The 24,252-nt window shown below is 48.2% G+C and overlaps 1 protein-coding gene across 1 annotated transcript in view; it reads right to left on the reverse strand.

The window, feature by feature from the left end:
* Positions 1 to 24,252, reverse strand: part of CSNK2A2 (casein kinase 2 alpha 2) — a 529,051-nt gene that overhangs the window by 369,131 nt on the left and 135,668 nt on the right. Inside the window, exon 4 of the mRNA XM_078670241.1 lies at positions 15,716 to 15,766. Within this exon, the coding sequence (XP_078526367.1) occupies positions 15,716 to 15,766 (51 nt within the window). The remainder of the gene's footprint in view (positions 1 to 15,715; positions 15,767 to 24,252) is intronic.

Genomic DNA, 24,252 nt, shown 5'->3' on the forward strand with positions numbered 1-24,252 from the left:
TAGGTGACTCCTCCCCTGGACTACAGTGCGCATGGGCATCTTCTCCATCCTCAGATGGTTTTTCACCATTGTGGCAAAGATGGAGTATAGTAAGTAAGAGATGGCCATGCAAAAGAGAATCCTGCAGCTGCAACAGGCACCGGGGAGGAGGGTGGGCGATATGAATGTCAGCAGCCCTACATGCCAAGAACAGATGCATACTGGTAAGTAGCATATTCCGTTCGAGGCATGTGGGCTGCTGAATTCATATCTTGTGCATAGACTGTATAGCAGGATCTCCTCTAGCGATGGTCACCTGTACCAGCTGCAGCAGTCTGAAAAAGAGTTTTAAGGACAGCCTGGCCTACCGCAGCTTGCTGCTTTGATTGCACATCTACACAATAGTGTTTAGTGAATGTCTGTATGGTAGACCATGTAGCTGCCCTACATATGTCTTCAAGGGGAATATTCCCTAGGAAAGCCATGGATGACCCCATTTTACGCGTAGAGTGTGCTTTTGGGGGAACTGTTAGAGTGTGTTTAGCTTTTTGATAGCATATTTGGATGCATTTAACTATCCACCTGGCTATTCCTGATTTTGAGATGGGATTACCTTTATGTTGTGAGGAAAAAACAACAAACAGTTGCTTTGTTTTCCTAAATGATTTAGTCCTGTCCACATAATATAGAAGAGCTCTCCTTACATCTAGTGTGTGTAGGGCTCTTTCAGCCACTGATTGTGGGTTTTGAAAGAAAACTGGCAATTCTATGGATTGATTGATATGGAAAGTGGATATGACTTTTGGCATGAACTTAGGGTTAGTCCGAAGTACTACCTTATTTGCGTGTATTTGCATGAAAGGTTCTTGGATGGTTAGTGCCTGTAGCTCACTACTCGCCTGAGGGAGGTAATGGCAATCAAAAATGCCACCTTCCATGTTAGAAATTGTAATTCACATGAATGGAGTGGTTCGAAAGGAGGTCCCATAAGTCTGGTAAGTACTATATTTAAGTTCCAGGCTGGTGAAGGTGGGTGCTTTGGAGGGATTATCCTTTTAAGACCTTCCATAAAAGCTTTGATTGGGGGTACTCTAAACAGGGACAGGTGTTGTCTGTTCTGGAGATATGCTGCTATAGCAGCAAGATGTAGCCTTATAGAAGAGTATGCTAGATTGCATCATTGAAGGTGCAATAGGTAACAGATAATGTTTTGAATGGAAGCATCTAATGGATTGATTTGGTTATTGTTGCAGTAAATTACAAATCTTTTCCATTTAGCTGCATAGCATGCTCTAGTAGTTGGCCGTCTTGCCTCCTTGATAATGTTCATGCAATCAGGAAGTAAGTTAAGGTATCCTAACTCTAAGGCCTCAGGAGTCAGATCGCTAGGTTCATCTGATTGGGATCTGGGTGCCTGATTTCTCCATGGTTCGGAGTTAAAAGATGGGGCGAGAGGCGCAGTCTTTGGTGGGGAACTACTGAAAGTTCCAGGAACGTTGTGTACCATGGCTGTCTTGCCCATGTGGGAGCAACCAGGATCATTGTGAGTGACTGCTGACGTAGTTTGCGTGCCACCAGCAGAATCAGTGGAGCTGGTGGAAAAGCGTACGCAAATCTGCCTGACCAGTTCATCCATATCGCATTGCTCTGTGACAAGGGATGTGGGAACCTGGCGGCAAAGTACTGCCATTTTGAGTTTTTGTTTGTGGCAAACAGATCTATCTCTGTATACCCCCATTTTTGGAAGAATGGTTGAAGAACTGGAGGGTGAATCTCCCATTCGTGTAGCTGTTGACTGTCTGCTTAACAGATCCACTACTTGATTGTCTTTTCCTGGCAGGTGTTCTGCTAGGAGAAAAATGTTTTTAGGAATTGCCCACGTCCATATGTTTTGTGCTAAGTGGGACAGCTGTGGAGAGTGTGTCCCTCCTTGTTTCTGAATATAGTAAATGGCTGTCATTTTGTCCGTCCGGATCAACACAGCCTTGTTGCACAGGTATTTCTGGAATGCTTTTAGTGCCAGAAATATTGCTAGCAACTCTAGTTGGTTGATATGCAGTCTCCTTTGTTTGACTGTCCAGAGCCCTTGGACTGTGTATTGAAGTAAATGGGCTCCCCAACCTGTCAGTGATGCGTCCGCTGTTAGTACTACTTGTGGAACCGGCTCTTGGAACAGTCGCCCCTTGGAAAGGTTTTGTGGGTTCCACCACTGCAGAGAGTTGTAAGCACGACTGTCTACCAACACTAGGTCTTTTAGTTGTCCTGAGCTTGGTTACACTGCTGTGCTAGGCATTCCTGTAGTGGACGCATTTGTAGTTGGGCATGGGGGACAATGAATCTACAGGAATATACAGGAGGCCATCATGCCTTTGAGCTGCATGAATACTGGATCTGGCAAAGAGTGTTGTGGCTGAAATTTCTGGATGAGAGTCTGCATGTTGGCTATCCTTGCTTAATTTGGATATGCTTTTGCTACAGAGGTATTTATTGTAGCCCCCAGATATTGTTGTATGTGGGAGGGCTGTAGATGTGATTTTGGGTAGTTCATGGAAAAACCCAGGCTGTGTAGCAGCTGGAGTGTCTGAGACGTATGGCTTGCACACTGCGCGTACGAGTTTGCCTTTATGAGCCAATCTTCCAGGTATGGAAACACGTGGATGTGTTGCCTTCGGAGGTGTGCAGCTACTACCGCTAAACATTTTGTGAACACTCTTGGGGCTGTGGTTAACCCGAAGGGGAGAACCTTGAACTGATAATGTTGATCTTCTATTGTGAACCTGAGGTATTTCCTGTGAGCTGGATGTATAGGTATGTGAAAATATGCGTCCTTGAGGTCTATTGTTGCTAGGCAGTCGCCTTGCTGGAGTAACGGGAGTACTTGTTGTAGAGTGATCATATGGAAGTGCTCCGAGAGTATGTATTGGTTTAGAGGCCTGAGGTCCAATATTGGTCTGAGGGACCCGTCCTTTTTGGGAATAAGGAAGTATAGTGAAGATACTCCTGTTCCTTGGTGTTGAAAAGGGACTGGTTCTATGGCTCCCTTTTCTAGCATGGATTTGACCTCTTGTTGTAGCAGGGTGATGTGTTCTTTGGACATAGGACGGTGTTTCGGAGGTATGTTGGGTGGAGTAGAAGTGAGTTCCAGGCAATAACCATACTGGATAATTTGTCTCACCCACCTGTCTGTGGTAATTGCATTACAGACTGGTAGGAACTGTTTGACTCTGCCTCCGACTGATGTTGGATGGTCTGAAGGGAGTGTGATGAAGTCACTGTTTGGCGGCAGTGGAGGCTCTGGTGTTATTGCCGCCACGTCCTCTGCCTTTGTTATTATTGCCCCTGTAACCTCCCCTGTTGGAGCCTTTATTAAAGGAGCTTTGGGTGTTGCTTTTGTATGCAGAGGAAGTCTGTGAAGTGTTGCCTCGTGTGGTGCCTCTGTAGGAGGACTGACGAAAGGAACCTCTATGTTGTTGAAACTGCAGCGCCCCCATAGATTTTGCAGTTTCAGTATCTTTCTTCATTTTGTCTAAAATGGTATCTACTGCAGGACCAAACAGGAAGTCTTGATTAACTGGTTGGTTGAGGATGGTGGATTGCACCTCGTTCTTAAAACCAGAGATGCACGCGTGTGCGTAGTAACACGCTAGTAGTAACTGACCTGGCTGCTGCGTCGGGTGCGTCAAGTGCACATTTAATGGAAGCATTAGTTATAAATTTGCCTTCCTGTATGAGGTCGCTAGCCTGAGCTTTGAAAGGTTCTGGCAGGTGTCAGGAGGTGGAGCGTGTCCTGTTTGCGAGTTGGCCCTTTTGCAAGCGTTTGCTACTACCAGTGAGTCTAGAGGCAACTGGGATTTAATGTAAGTAGGGTCTTTAGGGGCCGCCCTATATTTTTTTCTCTATCCTGGGATTGAGCACCCGTGCCCTGGCTGGATCTTTGAATATGTCTGGCGCGTGTTTTAGTACCCCTTTTAGCATAGGCGGTGTCCTGACATTTTTCTCGGAGGTTGGAAAAGTGTCAAATAGAAAATCTTCTTCTATTGGGTCAGTGTGCATGTCGACCATGTGGTATTTTGCTGACCTATCTAGCAGTTGGTTAAAAACAATGGTGTCGTCGGTAGGCGACGGCTTTGTAGGGTATGGGGAGGTGTTAGGGATGGGTTTTGTGTCATATGGATCATTCTGATCATCCCATGTGTCATCCTGAGCCTGTGGATCCTCTGGGTCATTAAAATCTTCCTGAGGATATTCCCCCATGTTATCCTCATCATTGTAGTCTGAGTGTGAAGGAGAGTAGGGCACAAAAGGCATATTAGGATAGAAAGGAGGAGGAGTAAAAGGCCTAGAGGGAGATGTCCCGAAGTCCTTTTTCTTCGGTGGTACAGGGCAAGTAGTGTCCATGTCCAATGGTCTCTTTTTCCGGTAATAGATGGTAACTTTGCCGGTTTCAGGGTTTATATACAGTTTTGAATATGCTACTTACCAGTATGCATCTGTTCTTGGCATGTAGGGCTGCTGACATTCATATCTATAGCATAGATCGCAGCCTAGTGTTGTGTCCGGATGATTGCACATTGTTGTCCTGGAAGAGTCTTCGAAGTATCACGAGATAGGTGGCTCCTCCCCTGGACTACAGTGCGCATGGGCATCGACTCCATCCCCAGATTGTTTTTAGCCATTGTGGCGAAGATGGAGTGTAACAGCGTGAGTGATGACCATGCTAAGAGTAAGTGCTGCAGCCGCTACAGGCGCCGGGGAGGAGGGCGGGCGATATGAATGTCAGCAGCCCTACATGCCAAGAACAGATGCATACTGGTAAGTAGCATAATCAGTTCGAGGCATGTGGGCTGCTGAATTCATATCTATAGCATAGAATATATAGCAGTCCCTCCATTAACGGCGGCCGCCTGTGCCAGCTGCAGACGTTTGAAAAAGTGTTTTTAGAACAGCCTGCCCTACAGCTGCCTGCTGCTTGGAGTGCACATCTACACAGTAGTGTTTAGTAAATGTGTGTGGGGTAGACCATGTGGCTGCTCTACAAATGTCTTCCAAAGGGATATTACCAAGAAAAGCCATGGAGGCCCCCAACTTGCGGGTGGAGTGGGCTCTTGGGGGGGATCGTTAAAGTGCGCTTAGCCTTCTGATAGCAGATTTGGATACACTTAACGATCCACCTGGCTATACCTGCTTTGGAAATGGGGTTGCCTTTGTGTTGGGCAGAAAAGGCAACAAAGTTGTTTCGTCTTCCTAAAATCTTTGGTCCTATCAATGTAGTACATCAAAGCGCGTTTGACGTCGAGAGTGTGGTACATTCTTTCAGCCACAGTCTCTGGATTTTGAAAGAACACAGGCAGTTCAATAGACTGATTGACATGGAACTGTGAAACTACCTTAGGAAGAAATTTAGGGTTAGTGCGCAGCACCACCCTGTTGGAGTGAACTTGTATGAATGGTTCTTGTACGGTGAGCGCCTGGAGCTCACTAACACGTCGCAGTGACGTAATGGCTATTAGGAAAGCCACTTTCCACGTCAAGAACTGAATCTCGCAGGAATGTAGAGGCTCAAAAGGTGGACCCATCAGTCTTGTGAGGACCACATTAAGGTTCCATACAGGAGCTGGCGGGGTCCTGGGAGGAATGACTCGTTTCAGTCCTTCCAGAAAAGCTTTAATGGCAGGCACTCTGAAAACTGAGAGATTCTGCCTGTTTTGGAGATAAGCCGCTATGGCGGATAAGTGTATCCGAATGGAAGCATATGCTAGATTACACTTGTAAAGATGTAACAAATAACAAATGATGTTGTGAGTAGATGCATCTAGCAGGTTGATGTTGTGTTCAGCACAGTAAATGACAAACCGCTTCCATTTTGCTGCATAGCATGCTCTGGTAGTGGGCTTCCTCGCCTCCCGTATGATATCCATGCAGTCGGGAGGCAAGTTAAGGTAGCCAAATTCTAAGACCTCAGGAGCCAGATCGCCAGGTTGAGCTGTTGCGGATCTGGGTGCTGAATGTCGCCATGGCTCTGCGTCAAAAGTCTGGGTGTGAGGTGCAGCCTTTGATGCGGTACCAGAGTTCTAGAAACGTGGTGTACCATGGTTGGCGTGCCCACGTTGGAGCAACCAGGATGAGTGTCATCGAGTGTTGCTTTAGCTTTCGCGCCACCAGCGGTATTAGAGGTGCTGGGGGAAAAGCGTACGCAAATTTGCCGGACCAGTTCATCCATATCGCATTGCCTTGCGACTGTGGGTGCGGGAACCTGGCGGCATAGCTTGGGCATTTTGCGTTTTCCCTTGTGGCGAACAGGTCTATCTCTGGATGACCCCACTGCTGGAAGTACGGGCGGAGTACTGATGGATGTATCTCCCACTCGTGCATCTGGTGGCTGTACCTGCTGAGCAGGTCCGCCATCTGATTGTCTTTGCCCGGGAGGTGTTCCGCCATGAGGAAGATGTTCCACTGAATGGCCCACTTCCACATGCTCTGAGCCAGATGAGACAACTGTGGAGAGTGTGTACCTCCCTGCTTCTGAATGTAGTACATTGCTGTCATGTTGTCCGTCCGGATCAACACGACCTTGTTGCATAGATGTACCTTGAATGCCTTCATTGCCATGAAGATTGCCATCAGTTCCAGAAGATTGATGTGCATCTTTCTTTGCTGGGTTGACCATAGTCCCTGCACCGTGTAGTGGAGTACATGAGCTCCCCAACCCTGGAGAGATGAGTCAGTCGTTAGGATGATCTGTGGAACAGGCTCCTGGAACGATGCCCTTGCAAAGGTTGTGTGGATTCCACCAATGCAGAGAGTTGTATGCCCGACTGCTCACCAACACTAGGTCTTTCAAGTGTCCGTGAACCTGATTCCACTGACGTGCTAAGCACTCTTGAAGCGGACGCATATGTAGTCTTGCGTTCGGGACTATGAAAATGCAGGAGGCCATCATGCCTATCAACTGCATGAACACTCGTGCTGGAAGCGAGTGTTGCGGTCTGAATCTCTGGATTAACGACTGAATGCCGTTGAGTTTCTATTGTCGCGCAGATACTGCCGCACATGGGCTGGCTGAAGGTGAGACTTTGGATAATTCAGTGAGAATCCCAGATCGTGAAGAAGGTGAATGGTGTGGGACATGTCGGCAGCGCACTGCTGGGCCGACTTTGCTTGAACAAGCAAGTCGTCCAGATAAGTGTAGACGTGAACGTTCTGTCTCCTGAGGTGCGCAGCCACTGTCGCCAGACATTTCGTGAACACCCAGGGCGCTGTAGTCACTCCGAAAGGGAGGACTTTGAATTGTTAGTGCTGATTCTGAATGGTGAATCTGAGGTATTTTCTGTGTGATGGATATAGTGGAATGTGAAAATATGCGTCCTTGAGATCTAACGTAGCGAGGAAATCCCCTTGATTGAGCAACGGAAGAACCTGCTGCAGCTTGAGCATGTGAAAATGTTCTGAGAGAATGTACTGGTTTAGGGGCCTGAGATCCAGAATGGGTCTCAGTGACCCGTCCTTTTTCGGGATTAAGAAGTACAGGGAGTACACCCCTGTGCCTCTGTCGTCCACCGGCACGAGCTCGATTGCGCCCTTTTGCAGCATGACGAGCACCTCCTGCTGTAATAAGTGCAAATGCTCTGTTGACATAGGACGGTGTCTTGGTGGGATGTGGGGTGGAGTGGACGTTAACTCCGGACAATAACCATACTGGATAAGTTTTATGACCCACCTGTCTGTGGTGATGGATTTCCAGACTGGCAGAAACTGTTGGAGTCCGTCCCCCCCACCCCCCCGACAGGTGTTGTATGGTCGGGGGGCAGTGACAAGGCGTCACTGTTTGTTGGTGGCACAGGATCGGGAGTTGTTGTTTCCACGACCTCTGCCCTTTGCGCTGTTGCCGCGATATCCGCCTCTACTCTGCTTGTTGTAAGAGGCTTGTGCACCACTTTTAGTGTATTGTGTTTGCTGGGACATCTGGCCTCTGGAAACACCTCTATTGCTTGAGCGACAAAAAGTACTACCTCTGAACTGCTGGGACTGGAGAGCCCCCATGGACTTTGCAGTCTCAGTGTCTTTCTTTATTTTTTCCAGGGTGGTATCCACCTCAGGGCCAAATAAGTGATCAGGGTTTACAGGCTGATTGAGGATGGTGGTTTGGATTTCCGGTTTGAACCCGGAGATTCTGAGCCAGGCCTGACGCCGCAACATCACACTAGCGTTAATGGCCCTGGCCGCGGTGTCTGCTGCGTCCAGTGCACATTTAATAGAAGCATTTGAGATGAGCTTCCCTTCCTGAATGAGCATCTCCGCTGCCTCCTTGTACTCATCTGGCAAGTGTTGTAACAGGGTCTCAAGTGTATCATAGTGTTCCCTGTCATATCTGCCCAAGAGTGCATGAGTGTTGGAAATACGCCAGATATTGGCCGCTTGAGCCGCCACCCTCTTCCCTGATGCTTCTAGCACTTTAGATTCCTTGTCAGGGGGAGGAGCATCACCAGTAGTCTGTGAATTTGCCCTCTTCCGGGCATTAGAGACAACTAGAGAGTCCAACGGCAACTGGCCCTTGATGTAGGTAGGGTCGCCAGGTGCCGGCTTATACTTCTTCGCAATTCTGGGGTTTACAACCCTGGCACGTGTGGGTTCCTTAAAAATGTCTGCAGCATGTTTCAAAACACCCTTAAGCATCGGCAGAGTCTTGACAGTCTTTTCAGAGGTGGAAAAGGTATCAAACGGGAAGTCCACTTCAATAGGGTCAGCATGCAGCTGGACGTCGTGATTTTTAGCCGCCCTCTCAATTAGGGCATTAAATGCTGCAGAATCCTCTGTAGGAGAGGTTTTCACAGTATACACTTGAGTGTCCGGGACAGTTTGTGGATCCCCCGGGTCTCCAGCATCTGCCCATGAGTCATGGTGATCCTCAGGATCAGTGTCTGCAGGGAAGTTGTGTAGGAAGGTGGATATCTGACTATGGTTACCCCCAAACCTTTTGCCTGGTGTTTAGCTGGTTTTTGACTTTAGTTGGCCTGGGATCCTGCTATCCAGGGCCCCAGGCTAATTGCTCTCTCCTTAAAATGGACTCCATGTACCTTAGGTACATACACAATTGGAATTGGCACACCTTATTGGCCCCTGTAACAGTGTACCCAGGTACCCAGGGCATAGGTGCTTCCAAGGCCTACCAGGGGCTGCAGCATGTATTGTGCCACCCCTGGCCTCCATATTTGACACAACTGGCTGATCACTCAGCTGGGGTAAGTCGGTGTAACCACCCCTTACTTAGGTGTAGTATGCCTATACCTAACCTAAAATGGACACATATGTTCCTATCAGTCACTCCTATGGAAGGCCTCATCAATCCTGGAGGCAGAGTGCTTGGAAATATGTGAGATGGTGCTCTGGCATGAGCTGAGCCTGTCTGCAGCTTTCGGAACCATGTCCTTTAGCTGTTCCATGATACTGCCATACCATATACTCTTAAGTGCATTATGAACCTCGCGGTTAAATGCTATCTTGGGTTTGGCTTTATCAAAACATGTCGAGTAAGGTGTCATACGAATTGGAATACTACCCCCTCGCCAGTTCTGGCGACGGGGGTAGCATTCCACCCTTCTAGAGGGACACGACATGTACCTAGCCTGAACCCCGGTTAAAGTTAAACAGAGCCTTAGCATCCCAAAATGGATGCTGCCACCACAGACACAAGTCTGACCTCCTGCTGCTGGGAGTCCTTCCAGCGAGGGCAGCTTGGACAAAGGGTTTCCTGCCTGGGGAGGTGCTAGCACCACTCCAGACAGGTTTTTGTGTATTGGGTAGGACAGGGCTGAATAGAATCAGACATGCCTGGGGCACACAAGGTGTCCCTGTGCATAGGCCAGTTCAAACCGGTGCTGGGGCTTTCCAGCCCCAGTCCTGGCGCGAAACTGGACAAAGGAAAGGGGGTGTAACCACCCCCCTTCCTGGTTCCACCCAGAGGAGGGACCTAGTAGGTGATCCGGCCCCCCAGATTCGAATAAGAGTGGGAGCTGTGTCCTGAGACTTCAGATCATCCTGAATCAACTTGAAATACAGAAGACTGGACTTCGACATTCTGCTGCACAGAAGACGGAAGAGAATCTCCCTTGTGGCCAAGGAGTGACCACCCTGTGAACACAGGCACCAACCAGCAACTCGACGTCTGCTTTGCCGCCGCCTCCCGCCGGAGCCCGAGCCCAGAGCCTGACAAGACCCAGACTGCCAGACTTCTCACCGCCCGATCCACAGTCCCTGCAAAGAAGGGACCCGTGGAGGCACCGAGAGACGTGGGACCGGACCTCTTGGAAGACCCCCGAAACGCTGACTGCTCAGCATCAGAGGTACCCTCGACGCTGTGCTTTGGGGTTTGAGAAGCCCCAACCTCGAGCAGCCCTTGCACCGAAGATCAGCCCCCCAGCATCTCCACGATCTGCATGGGGCCCTTTTGCATCGTGCCACTCGACGCGCCTAACCGTCCACTTGCCACGCGGCTAGTGGCCATCTTGGCGACGAAACCTACAACTTTCACTGCGGGTCTGGTTGCTCCAGACTTGCCCTTGCTTCTGTAAAAAGGAGCCCCTGCTCTGACCTTGCTAGTCCGAGTAACAAGCCTTTTTCGATTCCTGCGTGGCTTGCATTAGCCAAGGCCTGTTTGCTTCAATCAAGTTGCCGACACCGCCAACAGCGAGAAGCCTGCGTGGGACAGCTCGTGACCGACTCCTGGACGTCTTCGACCCCTCGTGTCCACGTGGCTGCAGAAAGAAGCTACACCTCGACGCCTGTTTGCACCCGACATCGCCTGGTTCCACTCTGGTTCCACGGTAGTCACTGGCTAGTGACTTTGAACATTGTCCCCTCGGCTTTCAGGTCTTCACCTCTTCAGATCCACCCTTGGATCCACCGGAACTCTTCACATCGAGCCGCCTGCAGCATCTTCAGCTCCAAGCACCATCGACCTGCGTGACGAAACCCGACACTACTTCGACCCTATGCACCCGCTTCCTGTGGGTGAGGTAACTCAGCTCCGCCGGTGTTCCCACACTGGTACACACCTCTAGTGTCTGTGTCTGAAGTTTCATCCTTCTAGGTCACTCGGAAGGTTCCTTTCTAACTAACTTTGTACTTTTTACGCACCATAGACTTTGCATTGGTGAGTGCGTGCACTTTAAACACTGCACCCGTGTCCCGCGGGCCTTTCCCGACTTCTTCACTGTTAGTCCCGAACAGCTCCAGCGATTCCCCAGGCCCTAGGCCTCTTCACTTTCCCCATAGTGGTTCTTATACCACTATTTTAGTATATGGTTTAGGTGGTCCCTAGGGCTCATCCATATTGTGCAACTTTTGTGTATTTTAACTGTGTTTTGTTTTTAACGCATTTGCTTCTGTGCTCATAAAGAGTATCAGGGATATTTGTAGTAATAAATCCATATATATTTTCAATATATATCTGTGTGGTGTCCTTTCATTTGGTATTCAAGGGGTTGTGTATGGTAAAACAGCTTGCTTCACATGCCTTTACAGAGTTTAGCCTAAGACTGCTTAGTCCATGCTACCCCTAGGATAGCTTGTCTATAAGGTTGACTTTACAACCTGCACCATAAGGGTTGCTTGGCATGGTACAAGGTGATCACTAGAACTAGTGAGCATCATATACCAGGCCAACTTCTCACAAGTTGTACTCTTCATTGTCCCCTTCCCCAGCCTCCACATCTGAATAAGTGGGTGAGGGCTGTTCAATGTTCTGACCCCGTGGATTTATAGGTTCAACCAGAACCGGGGAATCCGTAGAAGGTTTTTTCCGTTTCAAAGGAATTGTGTAGGACTCCATAGGCTGTGCCGGCGTGATCTTTCGCTTGTAGAAGGAAAGTTTACCGGTGTCGGCGTCGATAAATTGTTCCGACTGCTCCTCCAGTAGGGGTTGTCAATGTTTTGTGGTCACAACGGCCTGAGGAGGCCTCGGCCCCGTGGACACCTTCATGTGCGCGTCGTCGACCGTCCTGGGCGCGAAAGCCTTCGGCGCCACTTTCGGCGGCAGCATGAACTGGATCGGCGCCGTCGACTTTGGCGTTTTTGCAGCGGGCTTCGGGGTGGAAGCATCCTTCGGATCGACCGCGGAAGCCTTGTTTCTGATGCGTTGCAGCGAGTCCGACACCTGCTTTGTGAAGGATGCGGACGGTTTCGTAGACCAGACGGGCGTTCTCGGTCCGCCAGCAAGTGCTGACCCGAGTGTAGCAGCGCTTTTGGCCTTCTCCGGCCGATGAGCAGGATCGACAGCTTTCGGAGCGCCGTGTCCTCTGTCCGTGTCGACGGCCTTCGGCGCCGACGGTTTCGGGTCGGCGGCTTTGACAATTGGTTTTGGCGCCCCTGTCTTCGGCTCGACGCCCTTGAGCGACTTCGGCTCGACGGCCTTGTGAGACCTCGGCTCGACGCCCTTGAGCGACTTCCCTGGATCGACAGCCATCTTCGGCTTTGGCTGCCCCGACATGTCTGAAGACGAGGAGGCGACCAGAGAGACAGACGTCTTCTGTTTCGACGGCGTCTCTGTTACTTTCGGTTTAGTCGTGCCCGATGCTTTCACTTTCGGTTTCGATTTGACCAATGGCGGCTCCGCAGAAGTGTCCGTAGCCGGGCCCGTAGGCGAGACCGTGGATCCAGATGTAAGATCTTGGGTAAGGCCATGTGGCGATCCCTCGACCTGAGCCTTAGTAATTGTTCGAACGGGGCATAGCTCTTCCCCTGAGCTATCTTCCGTGGCCCCATAGGCCTCATTGTCGTCTCCTACCTCGTCAACGACGTCTTCTGTGTAGAGCATTTCGACGTCCGCGTCGAAGTCGGAGTCGATCTCTACCGCTGGAGTCGAAATCGGCTGTCGATCTTCCTGCTCGTCTGCTTCATCCCCCTCGAAAATGTTCACCGGGGCAGGGGCCGACTGCTGGGCCTCCTGGCGCGCCACGCGCCGAAGTGGAATCGTCTTCTTGGAGCGAAAACAGGAACAAGCCATACAGTTGACTTCATCGTGATCCGGCGACATCGATGTGGGGATACTTCGAGTTGCACACGGGACATCTCTTGAACGGGCTCCGTTCCATGATGTATCGTCGAATAAGTCTGGTTTCGTCGACTGGGCCTCGAGCACCGAAGAGCCACGCGACTCCTCTGGATGTCCGACTCGGGAACGGAGCCGGAACAGAACTGGGCCCCGAACGCAAGACCATACCGACGCAATAGGAAAAGGCCTTCGGGCCTTAAGGAAAGTTTATATCGATTCCGAACTTGAGTGATCAAATATGCATCCGAACCCAATGGCGGAAAAAAAACAATCTGGGGATGGAGTCGATGCCCATGCGCACTGTAGTCCAGGGGAGGAGCCACCTATCTCGTGATACTTCGAAGACTCTTCCAGGACAACAATGTGCAATCATCCGGACCCAACACTAGGCGGCGATCTATGCTATAGATATGAATTCAGCAGCCCACATGCCTCGAACTGATTGTTCCTCCGATTCTGGATCAGGATGGAAGAGTTCCTCCTCCACTGTCCGTGGCTTTGGTGCCCATGTTTTTGGCTTACTGACTTGCTTGTGACCTTTTGGCTCGAGGGCCTTTGGTCTGGAGACTTTTTCGGCTCGACAGCCGGTTTGGGATCGGTAACCTTTTTTTGGTTCGATGTCTTTTATTGGTTTGGCAGTCTTTTTTGGGTCGACGACCTGTTTCGGATCGATCCTCTTTTTGTGCTCGACGCCTTTTTTAGGGTCAGTGTTTTTGGTCGAGTCGATGACCTTTTTCGGTTCGACTGGCTTTGGCTTATTTGCACTCTTTTTAGGATTGGGTACTGTTTTTGGATCGACGACCTGTTTAGGTTTGAGGCTTTTCTTTGGCTCGATAGCTTTTGACTCGATAACCTTTTTGGGTTGGATGGCCTTCTTTGGTTTGACCACCTTCTTTGGCTCGACGCCCTTTGGCTGGTCAACCTTCTTTGGTTCGACAACCTTTGGCTCGACGGCCTTCTTCGGTTCGACGACTTTTGGCTCGACGGCCTTTTTTGGCTCGACGACCTTTGGTTCGACAACCCTTTTGGGTTCGACAACCTTCCTGGGGGGAATGTTACTTGCTCCTGGGTTCTCGGAAGGCTTTGTTTTGTTCTTCGGTGCCGAGCCGGAAGGCGGGGCTTCTGAAGGGGTTTTCCGATCTCGGCTAAGGCTTTTAGGCGATGCTTCGACTGGAGCCTTCGGATTCGGGATGAGCGGTGTTGGGGGCTGTGTACTCACTGTTTGCCCCAGCGGGATTTGGTCATCGGAGTCCGACTGGTCCTCAACGGTGACGATTTCTAGATCCGAGTCCGCCGCTTCTGGGAGGTCGTGATCATCTGGACCCAACACTAGGCGGCGATCTATGCACAAGATATGAATTCAGCAGGCCACATGCCTCTAACATTAAGTTTTTTGAATTGCAATTAGTGAAAGATTTCAACATATGTTTGCAGTTGTCATACTCAAACACTTTAGTATTGCTCGTGAATTCGCATACCATGCAGTGATTGCATTTATAATGTCCTAGAATAGGTGGTAGACTCAGACATGTCTCAATAGTGTTGCTCTTATTGGTCACAGTGGCAGCCCTAACCAGGTGATCCTTGAGGTTGCGTCCTCTTAAAGGAGAACAAAGGAGTCCCTGTGTCGAGCTCCAGAGGGTCCAGTACTGACCAGTGTTTCTTGACTAATTTGCATAGCTTATTACTAACTGTACTAATTGTGGTGACAAGTGATTCTGGATAAAGGCCTTTTCATTTGGGGTTGAAGTAGATGTTCTCTGTGGGCATACCATGCTCTTTTCATAGCCCTTCTCACTAGTTTTCTTGGGTAACCCCATGTTGTCAGTTTTGTACACAAGGCTTCAGCTTCTAGAAAGAAGTCTTGCTTAAACTTGCAATTACGCCTAATCCTTAGACACGGGTCGTAAGGGAGGCCATCTCTGAGTGCCCTGAGATGAGCGCTATGGTATTCGAGCAAGGTGCTGCGCTCGGTAGGCTTTCTGAAGAGAGTGGTATAGAGTTGCTCATCTGCTTTAGAGCATAATTACAAAATGTAAAACAACATGCCGGAGAAAAGCACTTTCGACGATAATTATGGCTGGCTGTTTTTTACGCACTTTGAAATGACAGAAATAAAAATAGAAAAAAGGATTGGTGATGTTGAAAAGTGTACAGTTGGAAGGCCTGAAGAAGAAACGGCTGCTCTGACCGTGGCAGTTCTGGATAGTAAATTGCCACCAACCAGTCTCCAATGTCATCACAACAATTTCTTACCATGCATGAAATGAGGAAAAGTGGCCAACTGTCCTTTCTCAAAAAAGAGCGCTAAGTAATTGTACCCTAGATTCACATGGACCAGTAGGAATATTTTAGCACATGACATCATAAAAATACATGAACATTATGTACAAACAGCTCAGGGCACAAAGCACACTGAAAACAGAGCTAAAATTGAACACAAACAGAGAGAATAAAGGCTGATTGAGGGCGCAGAAAGATCGCCAGAGATTTTCCTTCAGGGATGAGGCCACACCCACTGTAGTTAAAATGGGGTATAATAAATCCAGAGAAGGCTGATGTCTTCAGGCAACAAAGATTAAAGAATTTGCATGCAATTCTATCACTACACAAAAGGAAATATCAGTTCATCTCACCCAAACCAAACAATGAACTCCTTCCTTTCCTCTACTACCTTCCCTAACTCACCTTAAAATCTGTGTTGTTGATGAATTCAAACACCAGAGCTGGAGTCTTGGACTGCAAAAAGAAAGATGAATTAAAGAAAATTCTTTGTTGTCAGCACAAAGAGCAGCAGAAAACAAACATATACCTCCTTATACAGGTTATTAATATATCACAGATCGGATTTATAAAGTAATATTTTTCTTATCGAAATTACCTCTAATTTCTTCCTCCCTACTTTTAATTGGACGTGATCAGTTTCCCAAGACAGAGGCTAGACAGACCTATACCAATACTATAAGAGCTCTACATTTCAGAAATGAAAGGCAGACTGCCAACACCAGTGTGTTATGCTTATCTATTATAAGGTGACAGAGTGGGTTATCAAAGTCAAGGAAAATGGGAAAATAGTTCACACTACAAAAGTAAACCAATAGGATTTATTACTCCATGTCTTTCGCTCGGAGGTAAAGTCACCTGAAGCAACAATGAGGCTGGATAGGTTAATGATTTATTGATACACAAATTAGTTACACAATAGATTATAGGTAGGTACAGCTTAAATGAGAAATGGGTGGCTATTACCATCACAAATATGTTCCTCTGCTGGTTTTGTAAGAACCAGAAACATATATGATCACTGGCTACACCAAAGTGTTTCTAATTGTGTTTTGTTGTGCAAACTCAATTTTATCTCTGGTGTGCAGAAAGAACAAGTTTCACAGTGGGGTGGAAACGATTGCAACACGCATGAATGTCTGAGATAGCTCACTGATGATTACTATAGTGGAATCCTGGAATGCATTCATTACCGTAGCCTTCTATCCAACAGTCGTTAGGATTTTAAGTAATTGATTACACACCCAAAAAGAACAATTAATGGACAGAATGCAAAACAATGTCATATATTCACGCCAGTACAGAGATCTGGGACATAGTTTGTTTGCTCACCATACCATTCTAGTTTGGACCCAGCCATATGCAAATCAGTCTTGACCCTGCACCCAATGGGAACAGTCCAGCCCGAACTGCCAGGCAAGGTCCTCCCTGTAAGAAAGTGGCTCTGTATATACTGGACCAAAGTAAGGTACAGTGTGCACAGAGTCCACAGTCCCCAGAGGTTTGGCAGAGGCTAAAGTTAGATATAACCTTACTCTCTAAAGTGGTAGCTTGGTCGAGCAGTAAGGCAGTATCAGAGGACAGTGTAAAGCATTTGTTGTACACACTCAGTCAGCAAAAGGTTTCACACACTCAACTGAACTGAACTCTAGGCCAATTGTTTTGTATCAAAATAAATGGTTGTTTTATTTTAGAATCAACAAGGTATCAACATATACTTTATCAGAATGATTTACTTTAGTTTGAATACTTTGCAAATAGGCAATAGACTTTTTAAGTACAGTAGTTGCAGTTGTTGCAATGGGCTACAAAATTTCAAACAATGCAACATTGAGCTCAATGGGAATTTCTAGTAAATGCAATTAGTTACTTTATGGATTACTTTTCTAACCACAGGACTGGATCCTAGATTCAGTCCTGGGACATCTCCTGTAAACAGTTGACTAAAAGCGTGGTTACAGTAGTGATTTTTAAGGAATATTATTCTATTTTAAAAGTTGACACTTAGAAACTTTTCCACACAGCATCACCAATGTTATCCTACGGGAGGAAATTCACTTAGCATGGAAAGTAGTGTTATTGTTACTTTTTCTTACTCAGTGGTGGATCCTGGCTACAATGCCTGCTAACTTGAGGTCTGCGACCCAGATGCGGACAAATAAGAAGCAAGAAGCCGCAGACGCCGCTTTCACCGAAAACACTGTGATGCCGAAGGATAAGAAAAAGGAAAACCGCTGTAGCCAAAAAAGGCGCTAAGCACCAGAATAATGAGTCTGGTAAAGAGGGGAATCTCCGACAACCTACCCTTCGTGAGTCATTTGCAAATCAGGCATCAGGACCAGTAAACACCACCTTACCTGCAGCTCCGGTAAAAGGTAGTAACGCGGGAAATCTGGCGGTGTCGGGAGAGCCGAGCCCAGAGCTGCAGGATGACGGGAGGAGCCTGGAGACAACCACCGCAGCCAGGGAGCGCGACGTGCGGATCACAGAGAACCCGGAGGGAGAGTTCCTCTCTACGTCTCTATCTGCGGCAGGATGCGCTCTCAGGCAGACTGAACAGTTGTCTGAGCTGAGTGGTCAGACATTAACGGCTGATCGAGAGAATGTATGGGTTAACGGTGATGCGGATGCTGCTGGAACACGGCTACTGCTGCAACAAGACTCGGTGAAAGTTGCCGAACATCGCTGTAAGAAGGGGCCCGCCGGGGGTGAACTACGAACTCTGGCTGGGTACATTGTTGAGAGCGGGACTGATGCTGGTAGAGAAGTGCTGCTAGAAGCAGATAGTAACATACACAATAAGACACAAGGTACTCCCGCAATACCCGAGAGTTTGATGAATCACTCCAGCAATCTGCTTTTATTACTGGACATAGAGCAGGCAACGCAATCAAAGGGTACTATCCACGAAGCGCTCGGGGGGGGGGCCCCGGGACAAAAGAACTATAGTGATCATGGTGACTCTAGAGAACAGCTCCTCAATCCAGGCTCTCCCAGTGATGACTGTTTATTCTGTGAACGACGAGGAGGGGGATGAGGATATTGAAAGAACAGCTTCTGGATTGGAACAGAAAGCGATCCTGGCAGCTCAGAAGTTGAGGGGGAAACAGATTCAGCGGCATCTTCTCCGGAAAGTGTACTAGGGCACAAGGCAAGCACAAAACGAAGAGCCAAGACATTAAGAAGCCACAAGAGCAGGTCTCATAATAGGGCAAAGGGCAACGGAAGCCCCTCCCACCCAGAAGTATCTAGAAAACTGGATTGGGACTATTCAGCTACATCCCAGCTCTATCAAGAGGGGTGCACCAGTGTAGCTCAAACCCGGAATGATACCCCAGGGCAGACTACCACCATCGATATGTTATACGCTACCCTGAAACAAATGCAGGGGGAGGCCAGAAGTGAATCTCGGAGGGCGAAACAGGCCACTCAAAAAATTCAGGGCTCACTACGAAAGGTGAACAAACTCTATGCTGACATGGAAGCCAGGGTCACTGAGGTGGAAGCAAGAACTGAGAGATTGGAGGAGGATATTGGGAAGTGGAACGAGTTCAAAAACGAACAGGAAAAAATGGCGTCGGATGTACATTGGAAACTTGAGGATTATGAAAATCGACAGCGGAGAAACAATGTTAGACTACTGAGGGTCATGGAAGGGAAGGAGGGACAGGATGTGCGCGCATTTGTCGTTAGTTTACTTAGGGGGCTTTCCAGAGTTGTCAGCTTGGAATTGGGAGAATGAAATACAAAGAGCTCACAGGTTTCCTATGGTACAAAGGAGAGGGCAAGCAGTAGATCAGCCAAGAGCAATTCTGATTTACGTAGGAAATATTCTACTACGGCAGGAAATTATGGATAAAGCCAAACCTGAGGCTAACCGGTCCTATAATGGTACAACGTTCTTTGCCCGCCCAGATTTCTGTCATGCGACAGTAGAAAGAAGACAGCGCATGAGGCAAATGATAACCTCTTTTCAAAATATGGGCTGTGAGGCCTACCTAATGTTTCCATGCCGCCTCAAAGTTATAGATAACGGACAGACTAAGATTTTTTTTTTCAGAAATCAAGGCGCAGATGTATTTGGATGAGGTGAAAGGAAGAAAAGGGGGCTCAAAGTCCATGACGGTGGCCCTAAGGCATCAAAAGTAATAAGGTGCAATATTTAGAAGAGGATGAGGCTGTGGTCTAAAGGTTGTGTAAAATGAATACAAATGGATGCAGCAGCAGCAGCACTTACCAGTGTGCATCTCAGAGGCGTGTGAAGGTTTTTTCTTAGGAGCAGGGGCCGGAGGGGCGGGTGGCTCTTGGGGCTACAGCTGCTACACATAGGTCAGGACTGACCTATTTGCCCGTAAGGGGGGGTCAGGAGGGTGGGGTGGGGGTGGGGTACAGGGCACATTTTTTTTAGGTTGGGTTTTCACTTGCAGGGAAGCACGGGAAAAGGTGGGATGTTCAACTGGGTGCATGCATTGCAACAAGGGACAAATGTTAAAACATTGTTTTTTATGGATCTGAGTCTGAAGGAATACTTACTTGATGTGCACTAATGAATATACGTATAGTTACGGTAAATGTTTGTGGTCTGAATGACCATACCAAAAGGCAGCGAGTTGCAACTTGGTTAAGGTCTTTAAACGCGGACTTGATCTGTTTACAGGAAACTCATGTAAAAGCGGGACAAGGACATCTACTAGAACAGCTGGGATTCTCTGTGTTAGCATATTCTAAGCAAGTGACTAAGCACAGAGGAGTGGCGATATTAGCGAAACGCAGAGATACTATAATAAGGAGGAAGCTTGAAGACCGATGGGGGAGATGGGTTCTTATAGAATATAAAGTAAATGAGAAATGGATAACTGTAGGTTGTTTATATGGCTCGACGGAAGATGATCCGGACATTATGGATTTTTGGGATTTGGAGCTAGCCACCTGGACCCCCACTGTAATTCTGGCTGGGGATTTTAATATTAATGGAGCGGGAGGTTTGGGAATGGCTTCTGGCGGGGGGGTACCAGGGTAGGAAAAAAAAAAAAAAAAAAAAAAAGAGTCTGGCAATCACTATATAACCTCACAAGGAATAACGCGCTAGTGGATGTATGGGGGACCCTAAAACCTACTGAGCAGGGTTTTACTTATTATTCAGCTCCACACAAAGTCTGTGCCAGACTAGATTACTTCTTTGTGTCACATTCTCTGCAAACTACAGTTAAAATGGAGAGGCTCCCGCGGATAATATCCGACCACAACCCCTTGATTTTAACGTTAAATACTGGTGTGAATACGGGCCCTGCTCGGGTTTGGACGTTCGAGAGAGGGCTGTTAAAGGATGATGCCTATATTACACATATGAAGAACTGGATTAAGAGTTTCTTGGACATTAACAGAGGCAGCACGGCAACAGGGAATATGTGGGACTCCTTTAAGGCAACCATACGAGGGGAGACAATTAGCTTTAGCGTAGCAAGTCGAAGAAGGGATAGGCAAAGGGAGGCAGAGCTTGTTCAAGCGGTGGCAGAGGAAGAACTAACTCAGAGTGTGCTTAGGGGGGCCCCTCTAGATCAAGTATTGATTAGAATAGCAAAAGCAAAGATGGAGGCGGAAGAGAATATAGCTAATAAGGCAGCCAAAACATATTTAGTAAACAGAGAAAGATGTTATGAGTTCAATGAAACTGTTGGTCGTACTCTTGCTATTCGCGTAAGGCAGAATGCATCCATGGGACAAATAAGGGAGATACAGGATGATGCAGGAAAAACAGTTGTAGATTCAGAGGGGGTGCAAGAAGTCTTTAGAACATTGTATACTTCTTTGTACGATCAAGAGTGCCCGAAAGACCTACCCAAAATAAGTAATTATTTGCGTGATTTACCGGCAGCTATCTTATCAGAGGAAGACGTTATGAGGCTGGAGGCTCCGTTTACCCCAGAAGAGATACTGGCCGCTGTAACCAGCCTCCCATCAGGGAAGGCTGCAGGCCCTGATCAAATCCCATTTGAATTTTTAAAAACATTTTGGGATGTAATTAAGCAGGATTGAATATGCTACTTACCAGTATGCATCTGTTCTTGGCATGTAGGGCTGCTGACATTCATATCTATAGCATAGATCGCCGCCTAGTGTTGGGTCCGGATGATTGCACATTGTTGTCCTGGAAGAGTCTTCGAAGTATCACGAGATAGGTGGCTCCTCCCCTGGACTACAGTGCGCATGGGCATCGACTCCATCCCCAGATTGTTTTTAGCCATTGTGGCAAAGATGGAGTGTGAGAGTGTAAGCGATGGCCATGCTAAGAGTAAGTGTTAAAAAGTCTGCAGCCGCTACAGGCGCCGGGGAGGAGGGCGGGCGATATGAATGTCAGCAGCCCTACATGCCAAGAACAGATGCATACTGGTAAGTAGCATATTCAGTTCGAGACATGTGGGCTGCTGAATTCATATCTATAACATAGAATACATAGCAGTCCCTCCATTAACGGCGGCCGCCTGTGCCAGCTGCAGAAGTCTGAAAAAGCGTTTTAAGAACAGCCTGCCCTACAGCTGCTTGCTGCTTGGAGTGCACATCTACACAGTAATGCTTAGTAAATGTGTGTGGTGTAGACCATATGGCTGCTCTACAAATATCTTCCAACGGGATATTACCAAGGAAAGCCATAGAGGCCCCCCAACTTTCGGGTGGAGTGGGCTCTTGGAGGGACCGTTAAAGTGCGCTTAGCCTTGTGATAGCAAATCTGAATGCACTTAACGATCCACCTGGCTATACCTGCTTTGGAAATGGGGTTGCCTTTGTGCTGGGCTGAGAAGGCAACAAAGAGTTGTTGTGTTTTCCTAAAGTCTTTGGTCCTATCGATGTAGTACATCAAGGATCGTTTGACATCAAAAGTGTGGAGCATTCTTTTGGCAACTGTTTCTGGGTTTTGAAAGAATGCGGGCAGTTCAATGGTCTGATTGACATGGAACTGCGAAACCACTTTAGGAAGAAATTTAGGGTTACTGCGCAGCACCACCCTGTTGGAGTGAATTTGAATGAATGGCTCTCGTACAGTGAGCGCCTGTAGCTCACTAACACGTCGCAGAGACGTAATGGCAATGAGAAAAGCCACTTTCCACGTTAAGAACTGAATCTCACATGAATGTAGAGGCTCAAAAGGTGGGCCCATCAACCTGGTGAGGACCACATTGAGGTTCCATACAGGAGCTGGCGGGGTCCTGGGAGGGATGACCCGCTTCAGGCCTTCTAGGAAGGTTTTAATGGCAGGCACTCTGAAGACGGAGAGATGCTGCCTGTTCTGGAGATAAGCCGCTATGGCGGATAAGTGTATCCTGATGGAAGCGTATGCTAGATTGCATTTGTAAAGATGTAACAAATAGCAGATGATGTTGGGAGTGGATGCATCTAGCGGGTTGATGTTGTGTGTAGCACAGTAAATGACAAACCGCTTCCATTTTGCTGCATAGCAGGCTCTGGTGGTGGGCTTTCTTGCCTCCCGTATGATATCCATGCATTCAGGAGGCAAGTCAAGGTAGCCAAAATCTAAGACCTCAGGAGCCAGATCGCCAGGTTGAGCTGTTGCGGATCTGGGTGCTGAATGTCGCCATGGCTCTGCGTCAAAAGCTTGGGCGTGAGGTGCAGCCTTTGATGCGGTACCACGGAGAGTTCTAGAAACGTGGTGTACCATGGTTGCCGTGCCCATGTTGGAGCAACCAGGATGAGAGTCATTGAGTGTTGCTTTAGCTTTGTTGCCACCAGCGGTATGAGAGGTGCTGGGGGAAAAGCGTACGCAAATCTGCCTGACCAGTTCATCCATATCGCATTGCCTTGCGACTGTGGGTGAGGGAACCTGGCGGCAAAGCTTTGGCATTGTGCGTTTTCCCTTGAGGCGAACAGGTCTATCTGTGGATGACCCCACTGCTGGAAGTACGGGCGGAGTACTGATGGATGTATCTCCCACTCGTGCATTTGGTGGCTGTACCTGTTGAGCAGGTCCGCCATCTGATTGTCCGTGCCTGGGAGGTGTTCCGCCATGAGGAAGATGTTCCTTTGAATGGCCCACTTCCACATGCTCTGAGCCAGATGAGACAACTGTGGAGAGTGTGTACCTCCTTGCTTCTGGATGTAGTACATGGCTGTCATGTTGTCCGTCCGGAGCAACACGACTTTGTTGCACAGATGTACTTTGAATGCCTTTAATGCCAGGAAGATTGCCATCAGTTCTAGGTAGTTGATGTGCATCTTCTTTTGCTGTATTGTCCATAGTCCCTGCACTGTGTAGTGGAGTACATGAGCTCCCCATCCCTGGAAAGATGCGTCCGCCGTCAGGATGATTTGTGGGACAGGCTCTTGGAACGGTCGGCCCTTGCAAAGGTTGTGTGGATTCCACCAATGCAGAGAGTTGTATGCCCGACCGGTGACCAACACTAGGTCTTTCAACTGTCCCTGAGCCTGATTCCACTGATGCGCTAAGCATTCCTGGAGCGGACGCATATGTAACCTCACGTGCGGGACTATGAAAATGCAGGAGGCCATCATGCCCATCAACTGCATGAACACTCTCGCAGGAAGCGAGTGTTGCGGTTGGAACTGTTGGATTAGAGACTGGATGTTGTTGATCCGTGCTGAAGTTGGCTGAGCCGTGGCTGCCAGAGTATTGATTGTTGCACCTAGATATTGCCGCACATATGTCTGCTCCCCACATCGATTTCTTTAATGGCAGGTCTTGTTTTTATACACACCATCTCAGGGATCTGTTTTGGAGAGACCACTACCTGTTTCAGACCAGTAACACCAGCCCCCCCCCCCCCTCTCACAGTCTAATTTTACCATAGCCATTGCAGGGTTAGTAGTAACACTGTAAGCATTGGTGACTGGGTAAGTTCTCCCAATCAAGTATTGCTTTGGGGAAACCAGTGTATCTCTCACCATAGTGATACTGGCATCTGCATCCC

Source organism: Lissotriton helveticus, chromosome 12 (genome assembly GCF_964261635.1).
Source record: "Lissotriton helveticus chromosome 12, aLisHel1.1, whole genome shotgun sequence".
NCBI lineage: Eukaryota > Metazoa > Chordata > Amphibia > Caudata > Salamandridae > Lissotriton > Lissotriton helveticus.